The sequence below is a fragment of the Camelus dromedarius genome, chromosome 31 (genome assembly GCF_036321535.1).
Source record: "Camelus dromedarius isolate mCamDro1 chromosome 31, mCamDro1.pat, whole genome shotgun sequence".
Lineage (NCBI taxonomy): Eukaryota > Metazoa > Chordata > Mammalia > Artiodactyla > Camelidae > Camelus > Camelus dromedarius.
The window spans coordinates 1,622,299-1,647,236 of NC_087466.1; the positions used below are offsets into that span (position 1 = coordinate 1,622,299).

At 59.5% G+C, this 24,938-nt stretch overlaps 2 protein-coding genes across 5 annotated transcripts; one reads left to right on the plus strand and one right to left on the minus strand.

The window, feature by feature from the left end:
- Position 1: 1 nt before the first annotated feature.
- TRMT2A (tRNA methyltransferase 2 homolog A) lies at positions 2–5,634 on the plus strand. 3 transcript variants are annotated; one of them, XM_064480960.1, is made up of 12 exons: positions 2–289; positions 421–983; positions 1,194–1,302; positions 1,544–1,725; positions 1,909–2,023; positions 2,116–2,231; positions 2,318–2,429; positions 2,953–3,075; positions 3,222–3,297; positions 3,492–3,629; positions 3,743–3,839; positions 3,946–5,634. In XM_064480960.1, the coding sequence occupies exons 1-12, from the start codon at positions 266–268 to the stop codon at positions 4,175–4,177; spliced, it is 1,887 nt and encodes a 628-aa protein (XP_064337030.1). In that variant the 5' UTR covers positions 2–265; the 3' UTR covers positions 4,178–5,634. The 3 variants fall into 3 exon arrangements, with proteins under 3 accessions (XP_064337030.1, XP_064337032.1, XP_064337031.1); XM_064480961.1 differs by having other exon boundaries at positions 5–289; positions 3,513–3,629; XM_064480962.1 differs by lacking the exon at positions 3,492–3,629.
- Positions 4,872–24,313, minus strand: DGCR8 (DGCR8 microprocessor complex subunit). Of its 2 annotated transcripts, XM_064480959.1 has the most exons (15): positions 24,181–24,313; positions 19,583–19,811; positions 18,812–19,485; positions 18,220–18,379; positions 16,258–16,400; positions 15,814–16,096; positions 14,447–14,644; positions 14,126–14,227; positions 13,374–13,472; positions 12,126–12,208; positions 9,230–9,330; positions 8,919–9,025; positions 7,861–7,988; positions 6,995–7,108; positions 4,872–6,565 (listed from the first exon to the last, which is right to left on the minus strand). In XM_064480959.1, the coding sequence occupies exons 3-15, from the start codon at positions 19,472–19,474 to the stop codon at positions 6,482–6,484; spliced, it is 2,265 nt and encodes a 754-aa protein (XP_064337029.1). In that variant the 5' UTR covers positions 19,475–19,485; positions 19,583–19,811; positions 24,181–24,313; the 3' UTR covers positions 4,872–6,481. The 2 variants fall into 2 exon arrangements, with proteins under 2 accessions (XP_064337029.1, XP_064337028.1); XM_064480958.1 differs by having other exon boundaries at positions 18,812–19,811.
- Positions 24,314–24,938: the final 625 nt, after the last annotated feature.

Below are 24,938 nucleotides of genomic sequence, written 5' to 3' on the forward strand. Positions count from 1 at the left end.
GCGTGACGATTACGTCGCCGGAAGTCGGGACGATAGAGACGCGCCGCATGGGCTGCGCGCGCCGGCCGACAGCCGAGCTGCCGTCGAGGCGATCCGCGGGCCCGGTCCCCTGGCGGGCGGGCGGCGCAGCCCATGCCCGTGACCCCGCCTTAAACACCGAGGGTTCGAGTCCCGCCCCCGCCGTGCCAGAGGCCCTGCGGCCTTCCCGCTCTCCGCGCGTCCCCTGTGTGCCAGGCCCTGGACGAGGTGACGGACGGACCGGACGATGGATGACGAGCTCGACAGCGGAGTACGGAGAAGGGAGAACCTGGCGGAGCCGGGGGCGGGCGGTGAGACGGGAGCGGGAGGCTCGCGGCGAGGAGGGCAGAGAGCCGGGCGCGCAGGTCCCAGCCAGCCCGCCTGTCTGCCGTCTCCACCCAGGGCCGGGCGCACGTGCAGGGCCCCGACCAGGACGGCCCCGGCGCTCCGGGCAGCCCCGCGGCCCCAGGACCCCAGCAGGAGGAGGAGGAGCAGGACGCCGAGGCCGCGGGGCCTGGGGCTCCGCCTGGGCCCTACAGTTACATCCGGGCGGGCCTGTTCACTTCGGAGATCTTCAAGTTGGAGCTGCAGAACGTACCGCGCCACGCCAGCTTCAGCGACGTGCGGCGCTTCCTGGGCCGCTTTGGGCTGCAGCCCCACAAAACGAAACTCTTCGGGCAGCCTCCCTGCGCCTTCGTGACATTCCGCAACGCCGCCGAGCGCGACAAGGCCCTTCGAGTGCTGCATGGCGCCCTGTGGAAGGGCCGCCCTCTCAGCGTGCGTCTGGCCAGGCCCAAGGCTGATCCCATGGCCAGGAAGAGGCAGCGTGAGGATGAGGGTGAGCCGCCGGCCCCACTGGCCACGTGCATCGCTGATGTAGTCACCCCTCTTTGGGCCGTGCCCTACCAGGAGCAGCTTGAGCGGAAGCGGATGGAGTGTGAGCAGGTGCTGCAGAAGCTGGCCAAGTGAGTGTGGGTGTGGGCACCCCTGGCAGAGCTCCTGTCAGCTCCCTGCTCGCACAGCCCACCTTGTGCGTTGGACATTCTCTTGGGGAGCTAGCCACCAAGATCCCTGTTGTTAGCACTCTGGACGTTGAGATCCCAAGTCGGGGAGAGTGGCCCGGGAGGGCAGGGGCAGCCGGCTGAGCACAGCCTCTGCCCTACCTTGCCCCACAGGGAAGTTGGGAGCACCAGCCGCGCCACGCTTCCTTGGCTGCCCTCACAGAGGCACAAGCACAACAAGGTCTGCTGCCCCCTGGAGGGGGTCAGGCCGTCACCCCAGCAGGTCAGGCTCCCTTCTGCTCTCATAGCTTTTCCTGGCCCCTCCCTGCTTTGCATTTGCGCCTGGTATTCCCCACGTGACAGGTGTTGTCAGCCTTGTCCCCTCGACCGTCAAGCCCTGTGGGGAACCGGGGCCTCGCTCAGCGCCATCTCTCACTGGCTGCGGTGCTCCCTCCAGGCAGGCGTGCAGGCCAGGCAGGCTAAGGGTGGGCATGTGTCCGTCCCCCTCCGGCTCTCCCCTACAGACCGAGTACCGCAACAAGTGTGAGTTTCTGGTCGGCATCGGGGTGGATGGGGAAGACAACACAGTTGGCTGCCGACTGGGCAAGTACAAGGGCGGGACGTGTGCCGTGGCAGCCCCATACGACACCCTGCACATCCCCGGGGCCACCAAGCAGGTGGTGAAGGCCTTCCAGGAGTTCATCCGGTAGGACACATGGCTGGGTTGGTGGCTCCAGGACATTATGAGGCAGTCTGGGTCCTGCCTGGTGGGGTGGGGGGGTCCTGCGATTGTGGTCTGGTGGGTGTGGCCGGAGGAGGGCAGGGAGGCTGATCGTCCAATCCCGGTCAGCAGGTATTAGGCATTCAGGGCTGTCTGTGGCTCCCACAGGTCTACTCCATACTCGGCCTACGACCCCGAGACGTACTCGGGCCACTGGAAGCAGCTGACTGTGCGCACCAGCCGCCGTGGCCAAGCCATGGCCATTGCCTACTTTCACCCCCAGGTCTCCAGCGGGTGGCCTGCTTGGGGAGGGATGTCCGGGCCGGAGTGGACTGTGAAACAGCCTTAACCAGTCTTCTCTACTGCCTGCTCCAGAAACTGAGCCCTGAGGAGCTGGCGGCGCTGAAGGCCTCTCTGGCCCAGCACTTCATGGTGGGGCCAGGCAAGGCCAGTGGGGTGACCTGCCTCTACTTCGTGGAGGAGGGACAACGGTGAGTAGCCTGGGTGGTGTGGGGTGGGGCAGGGCAGGTTCCTGTGAGGACTGGTGATACTGACAGACCCACCCTACTGCTCACAGAAAGGCTCCTAGTCAGGAGGGCCTGCCTCTGGAGCACGTGGCTGGGGACCGGTGTATCCACGAGGACCTGCTGGGATTGACCTTCCGGATCTCCCCTCATGCCTTCTTCCAGGTAGCCAGAGCCCCTGGGGGTCACAAGGATGCACGGACGGAGGCCTGGTATGATGTCAGGATAGGCGTGGGGTTGGCGGGCCAGAGCGGCAGTGAGGGGTTAGCCTGCCGTGGTCTGGGAGAGCACCCGGGCGGAGAGCCACAAAGGTGTAAGGTAGAGAAGGGTCACAAGCAGTTCCTTTGTCATTAGTTAGACCCTGGGGACAACCCAGCAGGTGGGTCATATATGGGGCGGGAGTCGGGATGACAGGGGCTTTGGTGGGGTCATCAGTGCTCACTGCAGGGCTGGTGCTCCCTCACATTCAGTACTCAGAAGAAAGCATGTTTGGGTGGGCGTTGGCACTGAGTTGTTTCCTAGAGCCCGGAGACTAGGCGTGGTGGATGGGGGGGCCCAGGCAGTTAGAGGGAGGGAAGGGGGTGAGAGAGCCGGGGTGCCCAAGCGGATGAGTGCTTGGGGATGCAGGCACTGGGGGCAGGCTGGCCTGGGCAGCAGGGCTGCTCTTCTGTCCTGGCCTGCACTCCAGGTGAACACCCCCGCGGCCGAGGTGCTCTATACAGTCATCCAGGACTGGGCCCAGCTGGACTCGGGGACCACAGTGCTGGACGTGTGCTGTGGCACCGGCACCATCGGCCTGGCCCTGGCCCGGGTGAGCCCTCCTGCCCTCCCCACACGTTGTCACCTGCTCTGTGACCCCTAGCCTATTCCAGATCTTCCTCACCCACCCTCATCCCCCTGCACAGGCCTCGGTGGGGTAGGGTGGGGTGCTATCGGTCTGCCCTGTCCTTGCTTCAGAAGGTGAAGAGAGTTGTGGGGATCGAGCTGTGCCAGGAGGCTGTGGAGGACGCCCGGGTGAATGCCTTGGACAACGGTGAGCCAGTGCTCTGTGGCAAGGGAGTCCACAACAGGAGGGCGGAGGGTGCAGGAGGTCCTACATGCAAATCTGTCATGTGCCCATGACACCTGGGGCTGCCCTACGGGAAAGGTTTTCCTAAGGCACCTTCTGTGGGCTTCCGGACAGGCAGGCGGGGGGCCCATGGGGAGGGGGCCCGGGTCCCCTGGCAGGACTGCCGTGCTTATCTGCAGAGCTAAGCAACGTCGAGTTCCACTGTGGGAGGGCGGAGGACCTGGTGCCCACCCTGGTGAGCAGACTGGCTTCCCAGCAGCTCGTTGCTGTCCTGGATCCGCCCCGTGCCGGACTGCGTGAGTGGTCTCTGTCTGGGCGGGGGCAGCAGCACGTGGGTGGCTCAGGCCTCCATCTCCTCCTTGAGAGGGGCTCTGGAGGACTTTCTCTTGAGGGGTGTGCATCTCCCCAGATTCCAAGGTGATCCTGGCCATCCGCAGAGCCGAGAACCTCAAGCGGCTCCTGTACGTCTCCTGCAACCCCCGGGCAGCAATGGGCAATTTTGTGGAGTGAGTGAGGCCTGGGTGGACTGGGCCTGACATCCAGCCTCCCCCCACCCCCCCAGGAGTCCCTGCCAGACCCAAGTGGCTGACCATGGCACCCCTTTCTCTACAGCCTCTGTAGGGTTCCATCCAACCGCGTCAAGGGCACTCCGTTCCGGCCAGTCAAGGCTGTGGCCGTGGACCTGTTCCCGCAGACCCCGCACTGTGAGATGCTGGTCTTGTTTGAGAGGGTGGAGCACCCTCTCAGCACGGGGGCCCTGGAGCCCCGGGATCCTCCAGCCGAGCCCCCACCAGGGCTGCCAGATGACACCCCACAGGAAACCCAGGCCTCCCCGCCTTCTTAGGACCCTGGGGCAGCAGAAACCAGCTTTTCCAGAACAGCACCTGGACTGCATCATGGGCAGAAGCCCAGGGGCTTCCAGGGCCCTTCCCCGCCCCAGGACACAGGCAGCAGCTACTGAAGACCAGACCAACTGTCCCTGTAGGCTCTTGTGGCCGGCTATCCCTCACCCCCATCCTTCTCAGGCCAGCTGGGTCACAAGGGACAGAATAAACAGGTGCCCAACTGTTGATGTTTGTGGTAAGAACCCAGAGCCTGACACACGAGGGCTCCTTCTGCCCCCCCTCCACAGGTGCAAAGGGCACCCCAAGAACTGGCCCAGTCAGAGCAGCTCCCCCAGCCCCTCTGTGCCATCAGGCGTCCCAGCAGAAGTTGCTGTTGATAGAATACCTAGTTTTATGTTTAACTCAGAGAAGCAGAGATGTGGGTCTTCTCGGGGTGGAGGGCACAGCACCAGCCCCGCTGACATTCCCCACTGCAGGCAGGCCCAGGGCTTAGCCGTTCCTGAGTCTCATCCTAGCCCCATCCCTGAAGTGAGGCTATTTCCTGGTGACACAGGAACTGGGTGGGGCTGGGACATTACTTGGCAGCAGTGGGAACTGTTGTGTCCAGCCAAATGCCCTGGCCTTCAAAGGGTCTGGCTACTTGAGGGTCCACAGCCGCCCCCCCCCCCCCCCTGTTAAAAGTAAGACAGACCATTTCCTTTTGGATAGATTTAATTTATGCATTTGGACAATCAGGGCTCGTCCTTACAGCCATGGTCCAGCTGCCACGTGGGAAATATGTGGGGAGTGGTGCCCTCAACACAGGCTCTCGCTGCCCTCTGCCCCCGCAACGTGACTGTTCACATGGCACTGGCACCTGCACACAGGGCACAGAGGGAGGGGGACCCAGGAAGGCCGTGGCGAGGCTTGCCTGCCTCTAAGAACATGTGCACAAAGCTTTGGTTTGTGATGGTGCATCTGGCTGTTTTAAGGGCAAACAGTCCTGGTCAGGTGGTTATTCACAACTGCAGACAGGGCGAGAGACATGAAAGTGTAATTACAGCAACTTGCCTGTGGGCTCCGTCCTACAAGGGTCAGCATGGGAGCTGACCCCGGTCATGTCGGGGTGAGGAAGGGGTGCCACCGTGAGCACATGCGTCCTCAACAGGTGCTGGGGGGCAGGAGCCAATGGCTCACCACCACCAGCTCACATGGGGACATCCTAGGGCCCCAAGCTCAGCCATGTCCCCTGGGGCTCAGGGTAGGGACAGACTACCGCACACCCGTCCACAGGGGCCACCTGGAAAGCAGACTGCTGGTCACCAGACCAGGCCACACAGGGTGGCTGCTCTAGAAATCCTGCGCCATCACACAGGGCGCAGGACTCCCTCCACGTGTTCATGCCAGCCTGCAATTGAGAACTGGCTGCACTGAAGGTCCTTGTCTTCTCTAAATAAAGTCCACAAGCTAAAATGCATTAATTGTTCATATCTGCTACATGATTCCAAATCTATCTTCTACTCTCATCGAAAAAGTTTCTTCCCAAATGCTAAAATATCATAAAAGCTTTAAAAATTGATGGGTGGAGATGGACTTCACTGTGCAAAAATTTAGTAAAAAGTTGCCAGAGGCCAGTGAGGATGAGGGGCCTCAGTGTCTAAGAAGGCGTGTTTGGGGCATTAAGACTTGCTCAAAAAAACCGCATCCCAGCCTGGGGCCAGGAATGGCAGGCCAGGTAGGGCCAGGTGACTTCACCCACTGGCAATGCGTTTCAAGGTGAAGAATCATCCACCTTGATGGTTTGCCTGCAATCTCTGAAAAATAGTTCTGATGCTGAAGCTTATTTTAAACTAAAAAGGTCTAAAATACTCCTTCCTAACTATTGTAACTTTTTCAGAGAAGAAAACAAAACACCGGAGGCAGGGAAGGGGATGTGGGGTGCAGGCGCACACTTCTGACCAGGGCCCTGCGGTGCCCACGGGAGCTGCAGGCGCAGGGCTTTCTCATTTCATGTTATCCAACTATCACTGCTGGTCAGTGCACGTGATGTACTAAAATTCATGGAAACCTTCATAAAACGGGTCTGGAGCAAGTCCACACGAGCAGAGACCACAGCGACCTCCAAGCTCTTGGCTTCCACTAGTGCGGAGGCTGAGTTGATGCTGGAACACGTCCGCTCAGACCTGGGGGTGGCCCTGGCTGTCCCCATCTCAGATACGCAGCTGCAGGGGAGGACCTCAGACTGGAGCCCGAGGCTGCAGAGCAAGCAGCGTGGACTGTCCACAGCGGAGCAGGCGGCCCTGAGCCCGGTCCTGCCGCCTCCCTCACACGTCCACAGTGCACAGGGGCTCCCCACCAGGCTGCGCAGACGCCACGATGGACATCTTGGGCTTCTTCCGTGTCTCCTCCTGAAGGACAGCCAAGGTCAGGGATGTAGGCGATGTGGGAACACACAGCCCAACCTTGGGCAAGAGGCTCTAGGGGAGGGGGAGGGGGCGGGGTAAGCCCAGCAGACGGGCAGGAGGGCAGGCCCGAGGGGTGGGCTGCCAGGCAGGAGAGTCTCCCTGAACGCCATCATGTGCTAGTGTTCCCTCTGGACCAGGATGCACCCGGAAGCAAGAGATCAAGGTCACAGACACAAGGGACCACATAGCTTCCCTGGCACGAGACCCACACTCCCTCACAGAACCCCTGAGGACCCCGGTGAGGGACCCACAGGGACCCCAGGTCAGCACACGGGAGGCCAGGGCTGCCAGGTCTCAAATTTAACCAAAGACCAAGTGCAGCCCAGAGGCAGGCAGGCCTGATGTGTGAGGACGGTGGGCCCCAGGCCTCACCCTCTCCTCCGCCAGCCTCCGCATCTCCTCTTGCAGCTTGCTCAGGATGTGCAGGTTTGGCTTGTTCTTCCGGGCAAACTGCTGCAACTCAATCACGCTCTTGTCCGAGGTCTCCTGGGGAGCAGGACCTTGCTGGCGGGACAGCCCGGGGCCCCAGGCACACCGGCCAGCCCACCCTCGACCCATATGCAGGCCAACACAGTCCCCGCTCCCTTGCTGACCATGTCACCCCCACATGGCCTCCTCCCTGCACAGAGCAGCCTCTGCTCCTGCCCTGGGCACAGCCCCTGACAGCCATCAACAGGGCACTCTGTGCCCAGAGCCCTCAGACTGAAGTGACCAGAGCAGAATCTTGCCAGCAGGACAGCACTTGGGGCCAGTGTCGCCTCCCTCGCCTGCCCTGTCATGCCCAGAACAAGGAGCTCTGCAGGGACAGCCTCAGGGCCCACAGCATGGTCCTAGGGGTCACCACCTGCAGCCCCTACCCCCTACGCCCACCACTTACTGGGGTGCCAACGATCCAGACCACTCATGTTAACATCAGGGGGAAAAATCCAAGAACACAAACCTCACTTCCCTGTTCTCCACCCCAAAAGCACAAAAACCTAAGGATATTGGCTAAAATCTCGAGATCTTGGCAAAACAGCAGAAACAAAACAGGTGACACACAGGAGCTGCCCAAAGGCAAACTGGTGCCGGTTGCAGGGGGAGCCAGGGGAGCCGCCTGGGCGCGCCTGCTCACTCCCCTCCCTCACCCACACCTCCTGCCTCTGCCGGCACTCCAGCCCCCTCCCCACGCAGCCTCACCCAGCCAGACATGCCCCAGAGCCCAAGAGTCCACCCCTGACGGCAGGACCCCCGCTTACCTGTTTGACCATCTTGCTGCTTTCGCGGCCATACATGCGAAGCAAAGATCCCCAGTTCTTCACGTGCGGGTGCAGCAGCTGAAGGATTTTCTGGGAGGCTAACTGTTTCCCAACTCGCTTATTCTTACCTATGAGGAGACAGGAAGTCCAAACACTGGCCATCCCCAGGGCCACTTCACCCAGACAGGGAGGGGCGGCAGGTTCGGCCCCTGCACTGGGCGCCACACCTCAGCCCTGAGGCCAGGTTCTGGCCCTGCCCCGTTTTGCACAACAGCCCAGCAGAGGCTGTGGGAGGTCAGGATGTGTCCAAATCCACAGGGTAAGTGGCCTCCCTCCCACCACCCTCCACCTGCGGACACACACACAAGGTGTCCTGCAGGGCTGGCATGGGGGTGGGGGCCGGGGGTGTGTCCAGAGGATATCATGTGCTACAGAGGTTTCCAGAGGGAGGTAAGGCAGGACCAGGGTCCAGAGTGGGTCTGGAGATACCTCTGGCCAGTGGGCCAAGGCCAAGCCTCCTCCCAGAGAGGGCCTCTGGCTCGGACAAGGGGTCACGGCGCCAGGACCCCTCCTCTGTCCCACGCCCTGTCCACCTGCTGGGGACTGGTCCCAGCAAGGACTGGTATCTGCTGGGGCACAGGGCACATCCAGGTCTGAATGGTTATTCAAATTCCCAGGACCTCTCTGTGCATTACCGTCTGACCTACCCAGCACTGGTCTTGTGTTTACAGGAGTTACACGAAGTTTCTTTTAAATAAGGTTATATCCAGAACCCAACTGAGGTGAGGAACACAGCCAGCGCCCCTGCTCCCTCCAACGACCGAGGGCTGGGCGGGGGCAGTGACTGCAGGAGGGAGCACACAGCCTCACCAACACGACCAGCCCAGGCTCAGGAGACGGACGCCCACAGCCACGCCTCAGGCTGGCTGTGTTTCAACATCAGCATGAGATGCTGGGCACAACTGCAGGCAGTTGGGACGCACAGCTGATACTGGGGCGATAGCAGGGCAGTGGTCCCAGGGCCACTGAAAGTGTGTTTGGGGGTGGGGACTTCTTACACCAGCCGCGCACTGTGTGCTTGCCACACGCCATGACGTATTCACTCTTCTGGTTTTTACCAGGAACCACTTCAAACTTGATGGAGGTGTCCCCCATTCCGTGGTTTCTGTGGGAGGAACAGCCGCTGACATCAGCTGAGCGGGAGGAAATGGCTCCTTCCAGAAAACCCTCCAAGGGCCCCACAAGATGCCAGCTCTTCTCCCCAAACTGCTTCTCAGCTCGAGAGGAGGGGGTTCTGGATACACGCCCCCCAGCGGGGTGGACAGATGGGAGCGGTGGTGTGCGGGGCACCCGGGGGAGCCCGCCCCACCTTTTAAGGCACTCATGGAGGATCTGGTAGGGAGACAGCAACCCGGCCTTGCTGGTCAGCTCGTAGACCCGCGAGTCCTCGATGCTGATGTGGTTGAAGTACTACAAAAGAAAGCAGCCGGTTGTCATCCGGGACCGCAACCACAGCCCCATGGAGCTGCTCCCATGCGACGTGGTGGCCACGGCCCAGGCCGCCTGCCCGCCTGCCCGCCTGCCCAGGGAGCCTGCTCGGAGTCTGAGTCTGCTCAGACAGCTGGTCAGGAATCTCAAGATACACAACCTTCAGGAAAAACATGGAAATCATTGTGAGGTTACAGGAGGGAAGCTGACCAGAGACAACAGAACAGGAAGGTTCCCAGGGTGACTAACCCAACCAGTTTAAGAGAAAAAGGGAGTTCTGCGGAGCAGAGGCCAACATGGCCCACAGGTGGCTCTTGACCCCAGCGGCCCAGTGCCTCCCTGGCGGGGCTGTCTGTCTCGCACAGCAGCGGTAACAGAGAACCACAGCGCTGGAGGGGCTGAGAACAACAGCCCCGTATCCTCTGGCTCTGGAGGCTAGAGTCCGGGAGCCAGGTGTTGGCCAGCCCCGCTCCCTAGAAGCCTCTCAGGAGGACCCTTCCTGGACTCACCAGCCTCTGGAGCCCCCAGCATCCTCGGCTTGTGGCTGCATCACCGCACCCCACCGTAGTGGGTGAAGGCGGCACTGATCCCAGCAACCAGAAGCTGCCCTCTCTAAGCGCTGCCTCCCAACACCCACATGCCCACCAGACTGGGCTCCTCAGTGCACCCAACATGGTCTTCATGGGGGCCGCACACGGGCTCCACCGACCACACCACGCTACAGGTGAGTAACCCAGCCTCCCACATCGCCCCTCCCTGACCCTGGGAGAGGGGGAGGATGAGGCTAAAGCCCAGCCTCTAACTGCACGGGTGGGTCCCTGGCCGCCAGCACCCCCTCCCCCAGGGCCCCCCGGCATCACAGTGGGAACATATGCAGGTGCAGCTGGGGGACGCCAAACAGCAGGACATCCCTTCACCCTCAGCACCTGGAGCTACTACAGGAACTGGGGATACAAACCAAACAGGTACCTCTCATTACATCACAGTATCACAAACATGCACGCGCCTCAACACCGCAATACATGCAGCAAAACTTGACTGGAGAGACAAGAGAAACTGGAGAAACAGAACCTGCTCGCAACAACGGACAGCCGACCCACAAGGACTGAGCACAGCAACACCACACCAGCTCCAGCCAGACATCTGGTTACTCTGCCCTTCACATGTGGCCACCACACAGGCCTTGATAAACTTACAAATGCCTTCTGAAATCACACCAACCACAGTGGACTTACACCAGACACCAGTAACTGGGGAAAACTTCGGAGATTAACAAACATGTGAAAAGCAGACACTCCTAAAATAGCCAGTCGTTCACAAAGGGAACCACCAGAAAGACTAGAAAAGTGCCTGAAGGTGGAATGAAAACAGAGACACAACACAGACTGAGGCAAAATCATGGGATGCAAAGTAGAACAGAAAAGAAAATTCATAGCTGTAAACTCTGTGTTTATAAAGAACATCTCAAAGCAATACCCTAAGCTTAAGGAGCTAGAAAAAAGAACAAACTGAACCCAAGGTGGGCAGAAACAAGGAAATAATAAAGGCTAGAGTAGATGTAAGTAGAGAATAAAAGACCAACAGGAAAAATCAATAAAACCACAAGCTGGACCTTTGAAAAGATGAACAACAGTGACAAGACTTTAGTCAGACTGACCCTGGCCCAGTGGGGATTTCACGACCTCACTGAGACCAAGTGGGTCACAGGGGGCACAGTGAGTGTGCATCTAGGCCCAGATGTTTCCACTGGGAATTCTATCAAATGCTGAAAAAAACACCAATCCTTCACAAACAATTCCACACAACGGAAGAGGCCAGTATTCCCCTGGTAACAACACCAGAGACATCACGAGGAAAGAAATACAAGCCTGTATCCCTTATAAATACAGCTGCAAAAACCCTTAACAAAATACTAGCAGGCCAAATCCAGCAACACATAAAAGTGACTATACACCATGACCAGGTGGGATTTATCCCAGGAAGGTTTGTTTAACAGTAAGACGTCAACAAAACACACCCCCATATCAGTAAAGACAAAAAACACGTGATCACTTCAACAGAAGCAGAAAAAATAAAACCCAACATCCATTCCTGACAAAAACTCTCAGCAAACAAGGAGTGGAGAGAAGCCCTGTCAATCTGACAGGACCCACAGTTCACCCCAGCTCCGTGGAGGCCGGGAACAAAGGGCCACCAGCCGGCTGAGTCCCCCGAGAGTGGATGCCCAGAACCGGGAAATCCAGGGACAGAAAGGAGCATGGGGGTGGCCGGGGTGGAGGGCTGGGAACAGGGAGGGTGGGGGTGACTGCTAATGGGGCAGGGTTTCTTTTGGGGACGGCTGTACAACTCTCATTCAAAGTTACAAAAACCCACTGAACTGCACAGTTTAAAAGGGCAAAATTTATGGTATATAAATTACACACCAATAAAGGTGTTCTAAAAAGAATGCAATCTTTAGAGTGAGAAGCCCTTGCCACAAATAACCACAGTATCATTATTTCCCCCAAAAAGTTTATGAGTAGTTTTAAATGGTTTTCAATGTAAAGGACAATGTCGCCCCAAAGGTCCCCTCCCCCGAGGATCCTGACTCACTTCCCACACGTTTCCTGGCACTGGGAACTTCCACCGCCCACTGCGAGACGCGGGGACAAGCGTCTCTGACAGAAGCGACCTCTCGGCCTGCATGCGCAAAGACAGGCAGGCCTCCTCTCACGAACAGGAGGCAGGAGCACCTGGAGGCTGGACAGCCCGGCTGACGGGCGGGTGGCGGCACTCACCTCCAGCTCCTCGCTGTCCTTGGGCTTCTCCTCGGACGTCTGTTTAACAAAGTCAGGGATGAGGATTTCCAGCGTAGCCCGAGCTACGGAAAGAGAAACCCTGAGGGTGAGGGTGTGGGCGAGGGCATAGGCAAGGGCGAGGGCGAGGACAGCGGCCCTACGAGCCACACGGGGCCCCATGGTGGGCAGGCAGATGGATCTGCAGGACCTGGAGTAGGTAGGGCCCCAAAGGCCAGATACTCTGGGGAAGCATCCAGGGAGGGAGCACCGGGTGTCAGTGCCAGCAGACTGGGGCGCAGGCGTCCAGTGGGGAGCACACGGGGAGGAGGACATCCCCGCTGCCCGTGGCCCCCTCGCAGGTTTTGGCTGCAAAGCTCGGAACACCCCGTTTGTAGCGCTGGAAAAGGCCTTTGGGAGGTTCTCTCTAAAACGGAAGGGAGCCTGGGGCAAAGTGTGTGAGCCTAGCACGGCCGCCCGCAGCAGAGGACAGACAGGGACGCCGGATTCCAATCGTCTTTAACATTCGCCACCGAAGGAAAGCAACAGCCAGGGAACCCCTGAGCCCTGGGAGCGCAGACACAGATCCCCCAAGACTCAGTCAGACTCTGGTGTGAGGTAACTGACCCGCTCCGCCCCCGGGAAGAGGCAGAAGCCCACAGGTGGGGGGCCTGGGCGCACACAGCACCACCGGCCGTGAGGCTCGCTCCCCAGAGGAGGCCAACAACGCTGGTGCTGGGCCAGACAGCTTCTAGAAAAGACCTCCAACAACTACCAGTGCTGGGAAAAAGCAAGCGAGAGAACGCGGTCAGGAGGGGCGACAGTTTTAACCAGAGAGCCCTGGCATTCCCAGGCTGCGTCCAGGGGCAGCAGTCCACACTCGGAGTCTGAATGACTCGGAACGGCCCTCGTCAATGTCAACTCCACTTGAGGGGGATGGTGGCGGCCCACTGCGGGTCTCAGCACGGCCACGCTGTGCTCAGTTTCAATACAGGAGGCCCAGGTGGGCTCCAGCAGCGCTGACCCCACCCAACACCTGTGAGCGTCAGGGACAGGGCAGGAGGCCCAGCCGTCCGAGAGAAGGACTATCTACTTTGACTTCTCACCTTCTACTTTTTCTATTTGACTCTTTCCTAATGAGCACACAGTTACAAAAAGTCAAAGCAAGTGATTACACAGGTAAGACAGGCCTGCCCCTCCCCGCCCGTCCCTAACCAAAGGTGGGGTCTCGACACCGAGTGGGTACGTTACCAGCTTTGTTCTTCGCTAGTTTTTTGCTGCTCGCAGTTCCAGATCCATAGGTCACACCATCAATGGTCACCGAGGCACCAAAAGGTTCACTTGGGTTCTCTTAAAATTAAAATTGCTATTTTAAAACACACTTGCCAAGACACCAAAAGCATACGTGCAAACACACAATCTGCTTACACTGACAGGCAAGGTGGGGGCAGGGCTGCTGTTGGAAGGCAGAGGTCTGGGGTTCCCAAGGCACTGAGCTGGGGCTAAGGGACAGTCAGCAGGCAGAGAGCAAACCAGGAAATGGACAAACAGGGGCCCTGTGGTAGTAAGCTGGAGGGGAGACAGGAGGCCAGAGGCAGAGCCACCAGGGAAGGGATCAAGCTCTAAGAAAGACGGGCAGACGGAGGACTGTGAGAGGCGGGAACCAAAGACACAGGAGAAAGGAGTGACGCCGAGGTCCTGGCTTCCCAGGGGAGAAAACCCGGTCCTCCTGGAGGAGCAAGGAGGGTAGCCACAGGGGAGGCTGGTGGGAGGTGCAGGCCTGCAGCTCTTCATCCACCTAGGCCCTCGGGAGGCGCGGTGGCCAGGGAGGGACAAGAGGAAGGTGGGGAGGGGGTGTGGAGAGTAGGACGGTCACCCTTGGACAGGGCATGTCCCTCCTCGACCTCACCCTCATTTCTGTCCCAGCAGACAGTCAGCTCCTGCCTCCCCCGTGACCAAGGTGACAGGCTTGACTCTTCAGGACGAGACGAAAAGGCACTCACCACATTCAAAGAAGTTGTACACAGGGCGGACCTTGAGCACTCGCTGCATGTACTCGTGCAGAATGCAGACCTCGGACTTCCCGTTGGGGTTAATGACAAACTCTGCAACAAGAGGGGCTGTCTCAGCTGCGGCATGTGACTGTGGCAAGCTAGCCCTCGGCCCCGCCACGCCCCGCTTCTGCGGGTGAGAACCTGGCGCACATGCAGGGCAGACGGGCTGTGAACAGACACAGCCCCCGCCAGGCACCAGTCCCAAGAATGTTGGGTGAAGAGAACGCCAGCAGGACCGGTCCGACTTGAGAATCCCCCAGCCCAGCTCACCTTTCTTCGTGGGTGCGTCCTGCACAGACAGAGTGATGAGCTTCTGGTTGGCCGGCAGGATGGGCCTCTCCGACTCGGCCTGTTTTCGCTTCATTTCTCGATTGAACTGCCGACGCTCAGCCCACGTCCTGAATTTCTTCACAGTAACTTGCTCGAAGTCAAAGCGTTTCTCTAGGTAGTTCCGAAATTCCTCGAGGTCTGCAGAGATTCACCAGAGACCAGAGTCACTGATTCCCAGCCTGAGAGTCTTGTCCTCTGCCCGGCAAGCAGGACTGGTCCTGGCTGCACGATGCCCCTGCCCTTTCCTCCCCAAGGAGGGAGGCCAGGAATCAGGCCCCTTCCCTCTGCCAGCTCAAATGATCCAGGCAGGTCCCCACGGACAACTTTCTGGGACATCCTTTCATCTTATTCAAAGCAAGAACAAGAATACAAAAATAAGCAAGAAAAAAAGCTTAAAACAGCAGCAGAGGTGACAGCAGCCTCACAAACTATCCTCCCTCTGAAATGGGCACCGGACGCCCTGCAGCAGCCGAGGCACCGTAAGTCCCCAGTGCTCCCAGGCCCGGCCCCACCTCTCCCCACAGGCCTGGCTCGGCCCGGTCTCTGCCATGTCCCCTCCTCCTCACCCCATTCAGGGAGGACACAGGGTTCCCATCAGCTTCACCCAGGACCTGCCTGTGCCCCACCATGCCAGTGTGAGCCCTGCGGCGGCCCCACAAGCAACAGCGGAAGGGGGTGTGGCAATCAACGTGGGCCACGTAACACACTTAAATATGAACCGAAACCACAAGCTTCTTTATCCATGAGTGCAGAGAAGCAAGTCTGGAAACAAGTGCACAAGGTGAGAGGTGAGAGGCAGGTGTTTCCAGAAAGACAGGAGCACCCTCAGTGTTCCGTGTGAGGAAGCACACTGCTCAGTGATCTCACAGGGAGGCCCCTCCCAGCTATGACAGCCCTCTCCTCAGGGGCCTCCTTCCACCCCTCAGGGGCCGACCTACCCTTCCTCACATACAAGAGTTACAAGACAGGCCAGGCAGCAGCCCAGACAACCGGGAATCCTGAGGACACACAGCACTCCTGACAGAGGAGCAGCAGGTGGGCTGAGTCAGCGAGCCACCAGGAGGACATGCGGAGAGGGGACACCACACACCCAGAGCGTGGCCCTAGGTCTGGGAAGAAGGCAGCACCCACGCCACACAGCGCAGACCCGACGCTGAGCACGCCAGATGTAGCCCCAGAAAAGCAGGACTTCAAGAAAGATGGAGGCCGCGGCCAGAGGAAAAGGCCGTCTCCTCGGCAACACGGCCACGCAGGCCTGCAGGGCCAGACAGGCCACCGCCGTCCCGACGTTCACTCTGCAGACTTACCGACTGACTCATCTTTGCACACTTCCACCTTGGCCTTCACCTGCCCCAGGGCCCCAGGGGCGGCCTCGGCCCCCAGTGCGTCTTTCTCATCTGGGGGCCCCGAGTCGGCCCCCAAGGAGTCGGGCTCCTCCGGCGGGGGCTCCAGCTCCGCAGACCGGCTCGGGGGCTTGGCCGGGGATACCTCCCCACCAGACGCAAGCTCACTGCTCTGCTCCCTCTCCTCGTTGTCCTTCATTTTCTTGTAATGCAGGCAGGGGATGCTACTCAGAGGAGGGTCGTGTTTCTGTGGACAGTGAAGTTGCAACACCCATCACAAGCCCGGCCCTGGTCTGCCCGTCCGACGTCTTTCACCTGCCTCTGCTGGGCTGCACCGCAGCGTGTGCAGGTGTGCACGCTCCTCCTGCAAACCTACGAGACTAAGTGCACAGCCGCTACGTCCCCTACCCGTATGCTTCCCGTTCCCAAGAAGTACGGCCTGGACCAGGTGACCACCCGCGACTCTCGGTGCAGGTACACAGGGACTCCGGAGTTATGGAACGTCATGATCCACCCATCGGGCAACGGCTCTGTCGGGGGGCGGCCACGACCTGCACGAAGCACAGGAACACCAACCATCACCTGAACACTATCAGGAGGTTTTCTAAGTCATGACACGCGACAGACAGCAGCAGTGAGGTCGACCAAACGTTAAAAGAGGACCCCTAAGAGGCAGGAGTAGGGGAACACTGCGCCCTCCCCTGGGCAGAGCCCATCCCTGCCAAGCCTCCACGAGGCACCTCCCACGTGCACAACTGTGCTGTCTGCCGTCTGTGTGTGACTTAGACTCTAGTCCCTCCTGCAGCAGGAAGCCGTCCGTCCTGCTCACTGCTGTACCCCCCGCCTAGAACAGGGCAGACACGCCAAGGAGCCCAGAACAGGGTTCTGCAAGGCACGGCCTCACCTTGGCTCTGCCTTCACAGCTGGCGAGGACCATGGCCACTGGGCCCCCTGCCTGCCCGCCTCGCCATGGTCAGAGGCACTGCAGGGGCTGGGGAGGCTTTGCTAATAACTGCATGTCAGTGGACCGCTGCTCCATGACCAGGTGGCAACACTTCCACCAGCGCACAAAGCACCACTTCAAATTCACCACCTTCTAAGTCAGTGTAAGACACCACTCTTGCCCTTTCCTGCTTCACAGTCATCAGACTCGTTATCCACCTGACATCCGCCACGGACAGGCTTGGCTGCTGGGAACAGCACATGGCAAAGATTTAACTAAAACTTAATTTTCTTACAGGTATCAGGAGCAAGTTAAAAATTTAGAAACAAAAGTGAAAAACCAAGTGAACTCTAAAAACATGTATTACATGGTGAAACAGCACCAGTGACTCTCGTGGAAAAGGGAGCGGCACCCCAGTGCCAGGCCAACACCGGATGGACCTGGGTGTGGGGCGGCCCTGGGAGCTGTGCGAGATTGGACAGCCGCGGACTGCCAGACACTCTCCCCCGGTGGGGCCTGAAGCCACCTCAAACCTGCTCAATGCAAGGAGTCACAGTGTTGGCCCGGCCGCCAAAGAGCCTGTGTATGGCTTACACCGTAGGTGGGCGCAGTCCATGTGGCAGCTCCTGGGAGGATGACAGGGAAGGCAGGCGAGGCAGAGGCTGTGGGAAAGGCACCTGCAGGCCTGGCCAGGCATCCCGCTGACCTGGGCGCTGCTCAAGGCGGCTGTCTGCTCAGACAGCACTCCCAGAGTCCAAGGGACCAGACCCCACTTGGACAGAGCCCGGCCCAGCACTGCCAACATGTGTGGCCCCCAGGTTGCTCCTGTCACACTCGCCACCTTCTGAGCCAAGTCCCCATGTGTCTCCTCAGCCCCTTTCTATTGCCTGCCTGCCCACCTGATACGCCACCTGGACACTCACCGGCGCCTCCAGGCCAAGACAGAAACCAACAAGGACCCTCTGACCTCATCGCATCAGTGGGGCCTGCAGGGCACGGTACCCCCTCACCACCACCCGATCCCTCCACCTCTGTCCACGGAAGTGCACCACCTATGCTGTGCACTGGAGCCAGGCTTTCAGACACGTCTGCTTCCAGCGGCTCCCTGACTCTCAGCACAGAAGCTAGCACCTGGACCACACCCACCCCTAGCCTTGGCCTCCATGCCCCTGGCTGCCTCCTCCCTGGCTCCTGGGTCCCTGACCCACCTTGGAAGGCCCCACTATGCTGCACGACCTCAGCCCCTCTAGTCTCCATAGCACTCATGCCACCTGCTGCTGGGCTGTCCTCCACCTGGACATGTGCTCATGTCTGGTCTGTCTTCCTTCAGCAGACCGGCCGACCCTGACCACTGCTTGGCACCCTGAGGGCTCTCAGGCCAGCACCCGCACCGCCGCAAACACTCCCCACTCTCTGACCCCACTTACTTTTGAGCACTGTTTTGATTTTGGTCATCATGGGCTGCACACTCGTCTCTCCATCTGACGGATGGTCGCTGTCTGCCCCATACCTCTCCTCCACCCGCCTCTTCTTGGGAGCGCAGAGGCCCTCTTCCAGTAGGGCGTCAACATCGTTGTCAAAGTCATCCTGCAAAACATGCTGCTCAGACCCCGGCCCCCACGCCCACGCTCCTGCCCCACAGGCAAGCGTCACAGGGAGACATCAGTGATGACACAGAACGGAAGTGCCCTGGGGGCCTAGGTGGGCCTCTATGGTGCGGGATCATCTGAAAAACAAATGGGGTGAAACCGACAGCTGAACCGCACTCAGGCGGTGCTCGCGCCACCGGGGAGCGCAGCCAGCAGCTCCTTCCAGCTCAGCTGGGACAAGGGCACGAGGCAGACCTGTCAGCCAGACTGTCATTAGCAAAGTTGGAAACCTGGACTCCTTACAGCTTTCTCTTCTCACATGGGTGTTTTTTTTTTTCCTCTGCAACATTAGCTTTCAAAAGATACTGCGGGTCCCAAATACCTCTCTGGGTTTTGCTAAGAGGGCTCCAAAGCGGGGCCGCCAACATACCTCGTAGGAGAAATTCAAGGCCTCTTCGTCCACTCTGTCTCTCTGCACGATGGCTTTAGCCGTGAACCCGCCTGCTCCTTCTTCATCTAGCTCCAAATTCTCAGTAAAATCTTCTAACTCATCGAGCACTGCGTACTCCACTCTCTTTTCCTGATCCAGCTCATTCTCCTCATCCTTCTTATCAGCACTCTCACCCCCTACGCCTACCCCGTTACCGACACTCCCGCCAAAGGGACAAGCATGCACGTCTCCACTGACAGGGCTAAGGGCCAGACCGCACTCCGCCCGCACGTCGCGCTCCGCTCCTGTGTACAGCACCTTCCTGTCCTTACTCCTGCAGCTCTCGGTAAAGCTCACGCTAATCTTTACATCCTTAAGCAACTTAAGGTCAGGGGAGAACTTCCGGACCGCAGGTGCGTGCCGGGCGGTGCGCGGGCTGTGGCCACTACAGTTCGGGTCTACGAGGAGGCGGGCCTTAGAGAAGGATCCTCTGGAGAGAAGAGACGCTCCGTAGAAGTTGAGCGGGTCCTCGGCAGGGGGTTCGGCCTGTCCATCACCACCAGAGCCAACGTCCATTACCTCTGCATCACTGGACGTTTGCAGGGGAGGTGGTGGAGACTGTTCACGGGGCAGCACTTGGAGGGGGCAAGCTCGGTTCTCCATCACCGCTCCTCCTGCGGGCTCACGCGGGAGAGGAGAGGGACTCTCACATGTCTCCATAGTGAAAGTGGGTAAGACTACTTTAAAAGACCAGAGTTTTAAAAACCTTACATAAATCTACACAGCTAACATGCACAAGTCCGCCGAGACCCAGGCGCCGTCCTGCCCGCGCTGCACACGCTGGCGGCTTAGTCAAGCTGGCCACATTGCTCTTTTCATTAATGTAGACAGCTTTTAGAACCACTGCCTCAATTATTGGAAATCACAATGCACTCAGCTTAAATGACTGACGACTAAGCGAGCCTGTCTTCGTGCCCGAGGGGCACCTGTCTTCCTCCACCTGCAAAGAGACGTAAAGACATCGTCACAAATGGCAGAATCTTCTGCTTCCCTGGTACCAGGAGTTGAGTGCTATTTACAGCAGATTTAAAAAACTTGAAATAATACTGCCTGAGAGAACCTTTCAGGTTTCAAAACAATCTAACTCTACTTTTTTCTTCAGAACCTAAATCATAATTTAAATCCAAAGTTAAATACGTTACTTGTCCACTATAACTCCAACTTCAGAAGCACAAAAACAGTACTACCTTTAGACTCAAAAAGGATTTAAGAAAAAAAAAAAACTGCACTAAGCTTCACCGCAGCACCCACTCAGTTTATTAGGTAGGCCAGCACGCAGTGCAAGGCCGCCCTTTCCAGAGCACACAGCTGGCGTGCGGCTTCCCTCCAGCCACCAGAGCGACACCGATCCACTCACCTGCTAGGGCCGGGTCAGTCAGAGGGCAAGCGTGGGGCCCTCGGCTCAGCTCTGTGGCACTAGGGCCTCAGAGGCAGGGCCAGGGGCTGTATTACCCCGGGACCCCAGGGCACAGGGACAGGGACAGTGATGCAGCGAGCTGGTTCAGTCCCAGGAGAGGAGGGGGCGGGGGCTGTAGGGAAGAGGGCCTGGCCAGGGTTGGGGGACTACGGGAGACAGCTGGGGCCACGGCACAAAGGAGTCCTGGGGCAACATGAAGTCACTGGGGTGAAGTGCCTCCCGTGCCACAGCTCAGTCCTCCCTATGGCTGCACCTGAGGCCAGAGGGCAGAGGGGTGAGAGAGGCTCTGGCAGCAGGCTGGCCCTCAAGAACAGCAGACACAGGACTGAGCGCACTGCTGACAGGTGGAGGCGGAGCAGGGACAAGAAAGAACAGAGGACAAGATTTCACCGCGGCTCCTACCCTCCCCCGTCCTCACCGCTGCCCCTTCTCCCCTGGGGGATGCGCTGCAGTATTCAGGCAGGAGCCTGCAGAGGAGCGTGGACGGAGCCTCTGGGCAGACCTGGCCCGGATACAGACGGCCAGAACGCATCAACGACCGGGCCACAGGAGAGGGAACGCAGACCAAGAGGAAGGCTGAAGAGCCAACTCTGGGAAGTTCACTCCGGGGGAAGCATGACAAAAGGGGAGATGTGAGGCTGAGACGACAGGCCAGGGGCAGTCCAAACCCAGGTCTGCAGGAGGGCAAGGCATCAGAACGGAAGCACGTGCAGACACGCAGGAACATGCCATGCACACAGTTGTGGACACACACGCATGCCCACACCTATTTGTTGCAGACGGAACAGGAAACACGTTGAAGTTTACAATGAAGGGACAGAGTGTCTGGTTACTTTCAAGGGGACACCACACAAAAATCAGAGACCTGTTTACATTTAGTTAATTAATCCAACAAATATTTGCAGACCACCTACTCTGACAGGGGCATTACCATGAACAAGAGGACGACCACAGATCTGTCACTCTATTTCCTAGATTCTAAGGTGCCCTTCCATTTCTGAATTCGTGGGAATTTAGCACAATGCCTCCCTCACAGGTATGTGTCCCAGGGGTGTTCAGGATGAAGGAAACACGGCACACAGGTGATGACAGGCTCAGAGCCACAGTGGACACTGGGGAGGCGACAGCCAGCCAGACACGGCAAACACCAAGTGGAGTAAGGCCAGTCTCCTGGCAACCAAGAAAGATCACTTCAGAGGAGGTCAGATAAATCGGCATGCCCAGCACTACAGAACACACATACAACCAGAACTAAATCCCCCGGCACCGGACAGGTCTGCAAAGACCTGAGCAAGAGCCAGTCCGTGATTCTGGGGGCTGAAGAGGCTACACTGAAGATGTGAGGAGACGGGGGCATGGGAGCCATGCGGTGCAGGATGGGGACGCCTGCTACCATGTTCAGAGGCTAAGCAGCAGCCAGAGTCAAAGCAGGATGCCCAAGTGAAATGATAACTGATGAAGGGAGACCTTGAAGGGGTGCACAGAGCAGGGTCCCAGAGCTGTGGAGAGAAGGTCTCTGGAGCTGAGGGGAGCCTCCCCAGCCCCAGGGGAGCATCTCCCAGCTGAGGACTCCCGGTGGAAAGGGCTGCCCTGGGCAGGCTCCTTACCGCTCCTTTGTGGGCTTTCCCTCCTCATCAACGCCTTCCATGTGGTACACACCACTCTACATGCTGAAGACACGAGAGAGACAAAATCCCTGGCCACAGAGCTCACATTTTCACGGGAGAGATGGACAAGTAACAACTAAGAAAAGTTGAGACCCGTTCAAGAGGAAACAAAGCAAGGAAAGGGTGGGCAGTGAAGGCCTGGTGGTCAGCCTCCACCTGAGGGCAGAGGACAGGGCCAGGTGGGCAGTGGGGTTTGGTGGGGAGCATCCTAGGCAACACGAAGAGCAAAGGCCCCAGAGTAGGAGCACAGGGTGGCAGGTGAGAGCACTATGCTGAGCAGGGAGAGGGGAGGCCAGGTCAGTGAGGGCGGGTGAGACCAGGACCCTGGCTCTTATCGTGATGGAGATGGACCACTGGGCAGGAGGGTCCAGGCAGTGAGGCCACGTGATCCAAGGTCAGCAGTGGCAGCCAGCCCTCACCCAGGCCCTGTTCTCAGTGCTTTATGCACTGTCACTCACCAGTTCTCACACAGCACTAAAAAAGGTTAAGCAACTTGCTCAAGGTCGAACAGCTGGAAAGCAGTGGGGATGCTTTACCCCTCAGGCAGGCTGGGTGCAGTCTGTACTGCCTTGGTTTTACAGTCTTGCAGTTTTAAAAAACCACTATGTGTCCAAAAAAACTATAGGTGGGTGGAAGGCAGGAGAGGCAAAGGCCAGAGCAAAGGAAAGGGGCTCACCAGGCAGCCTGGGCCAGCACATGAAGCTGGAGGTGGTGAGGAACTGTCCTGAGGGCTGCATGGAGACCTACGAGAGGACGCAGGTGACTGCAGACTCAAGGACGGAATGGTCATGCGCCAAGGTGGTGAGGGCAGCACCAGGTGGGTGGATATAGGAGTCTAGGTTTGGGCAAGGCTACTTGGCATCAGAGTAACCATGGAGATGTGGGAGAGTCAGTGAGAACCAGGAGGCTGCAGCTCAGAAGGAAGGCCAGGGCTGGAGGTGCAAGTGCAGATGTCAAGGAGAGCGTGCATTAAAGCCAAGAGGCTGGACAAGATCCCCAAAGGCAGCTCCAACAAGAGGCCAAGATCGGGCAAACCAGTCAGGTCCACTTCCCTAATCCCAAGGTCACAGTTTGATTATAGAACCCCCCGGGAGGTGCCCTGCAGATTGCCTGGCCATAAAGGGTTCAGAGGGTGGCTCTTCTGCCCTCGGTCTCACTACTGCTTCAGCTGACTGAACACAGGATGCAAACCTTGCTTGCCAAGTGGACCACAAGCCAGCAGCAGACTCGCAGCAGGCGCCCTGGATCCCTGGCACAGAGTAAAACCCACATGGTTGGACAGCACCCTTCATTGAGGTCCGCTTGCTGGGTGGCTCGGAAGCGCCGTCTGTGATGGTCCAGTGCTGTGGCTGCTTGCTGCCTTTTGGACAAGCCTCTCGTGCTGCAGCCCCCCGCCCAACCCAGCGGCAGTATGACCTCATCCACTCCTTTTGTCATCCTCCGAAGGCCTCACATACTGCACTCACAGGCAGCACTGACGACTGGTGAGCGAACGCCTGCGGCAAGGTTTGGCCCCCTCTACCCGCAGCTCGTGACTGGGAGCCCAGGCTGCGGCTGGGGACAGGATCCCCGCCTAGTGGTTGGCCTGCCACGGTCACCAGCCTAGACTGGACTGCCGTGTACCAGGTAACAAGGAACATGCAAGCATGCAGAACCACAAATTGTGTTCCTACCCTGAGCAACCCAAGTCCACCGGACGACACCTGACAGGTATCACTGTCAACAGGTTGCCACCTTCCATTTATTTCTGTTCCGGTCATTGTTAGACAAAACCACATCCAGACCATATAATGATGCTCAGTCGTGAGCATTTGGTGGAGAAGACTGGGGCCACTTCTCAGATTTCCCGAACTATGTTACTCTGGGCAGCACCGCCCCTGTCCGTCCCCTTCCCGCCTGAGAACCATCTACGGCTTCGGGCCCACGGGGCGAGGGGCCTGCTGACACCTGGGTGTTCGCCCAAGCGGAGAGCCGCCAGCGCGGCGACCCACGGCCCCCGCCCCGCCCCCTGCGGGACCTCCGCCCCGCGCTCCGGGGCCCTCGGCCATGATGCTTCACAAAGGCCGGGATTCCGCGTGGCCCGGCCCGCCCGCGCCCTCCCACCCGCCGTCCGGCCCGCGGCCTCGGCCCGGGAGGGAGGGAGGGGAAGGGCGCGCCTCCCGGAGGCCGCAGCGCTGCCCGCCCGCCCGCCCGGCCGCGGGGCGCCCCTCGCGCCCCGCACCTACCTCCGGCGCCCGCGGCCCGCCGAGCTGCCCGCAGCCCGACCGCGGCGGAGACCCTCAAGGCCCGGCCGCCGCCGCCATCCAGAAGGGCCGCGCGGGCGCTCTCCGGTCGGCGGGACCCGCCTGCCGCGCGGGGCGAGCGGAGGGTGGGCCTTGGCGCGCGCGGCCAATCCTGCGCGCGGCCGTCCCGCATTGGGGGAGCCACGGAGCGGGCTGCGGAGGCCGCCAATCGGCGGCGCGCGGCGCTCGCGGCCACGGCGCGCGGCCCAATGGAGAGGCCGCGCGGGCGGGACCAGGCGCTGAGGCCGCGGCCGCGCTAACGGTCGCCGCCGGGGCGGGGCTCGCCGCGCGGAGGGCGGCGGCCGCGGGGGACGCCGGGAACGGGGAGCGCGGAGGACGCCGGGAACGGGGAGCGCGGGGGAAGCCGGGACCCGGGGTCGGAGGGCCAGTCTACGGGGTGGGCGGTGCGGACGAGGCCGCGCACACACGGGCGTAACACATATTCCGTTTCAAAGCATTAAACATAACCATTAGGGGAAAAAAGACGAACGCGCAACTGTCTGGCACTTTTCTGTTCGCTGATCCTGCGCGAGGAGCCTCCGCCAAGGGGCTGAGCAAGTGCGGAAGGGACGTCTCTGGGACCCAGCTCCGAGGAAAGACGGAAGCGAAAGTCTTCCGTCGGCGGCGGGCACAGGGCCTGCTGCAGACAGACGTCCCGGACGCTACGCAGAGCGGACAGAAAAGGAGAAACGGGCGGGGTT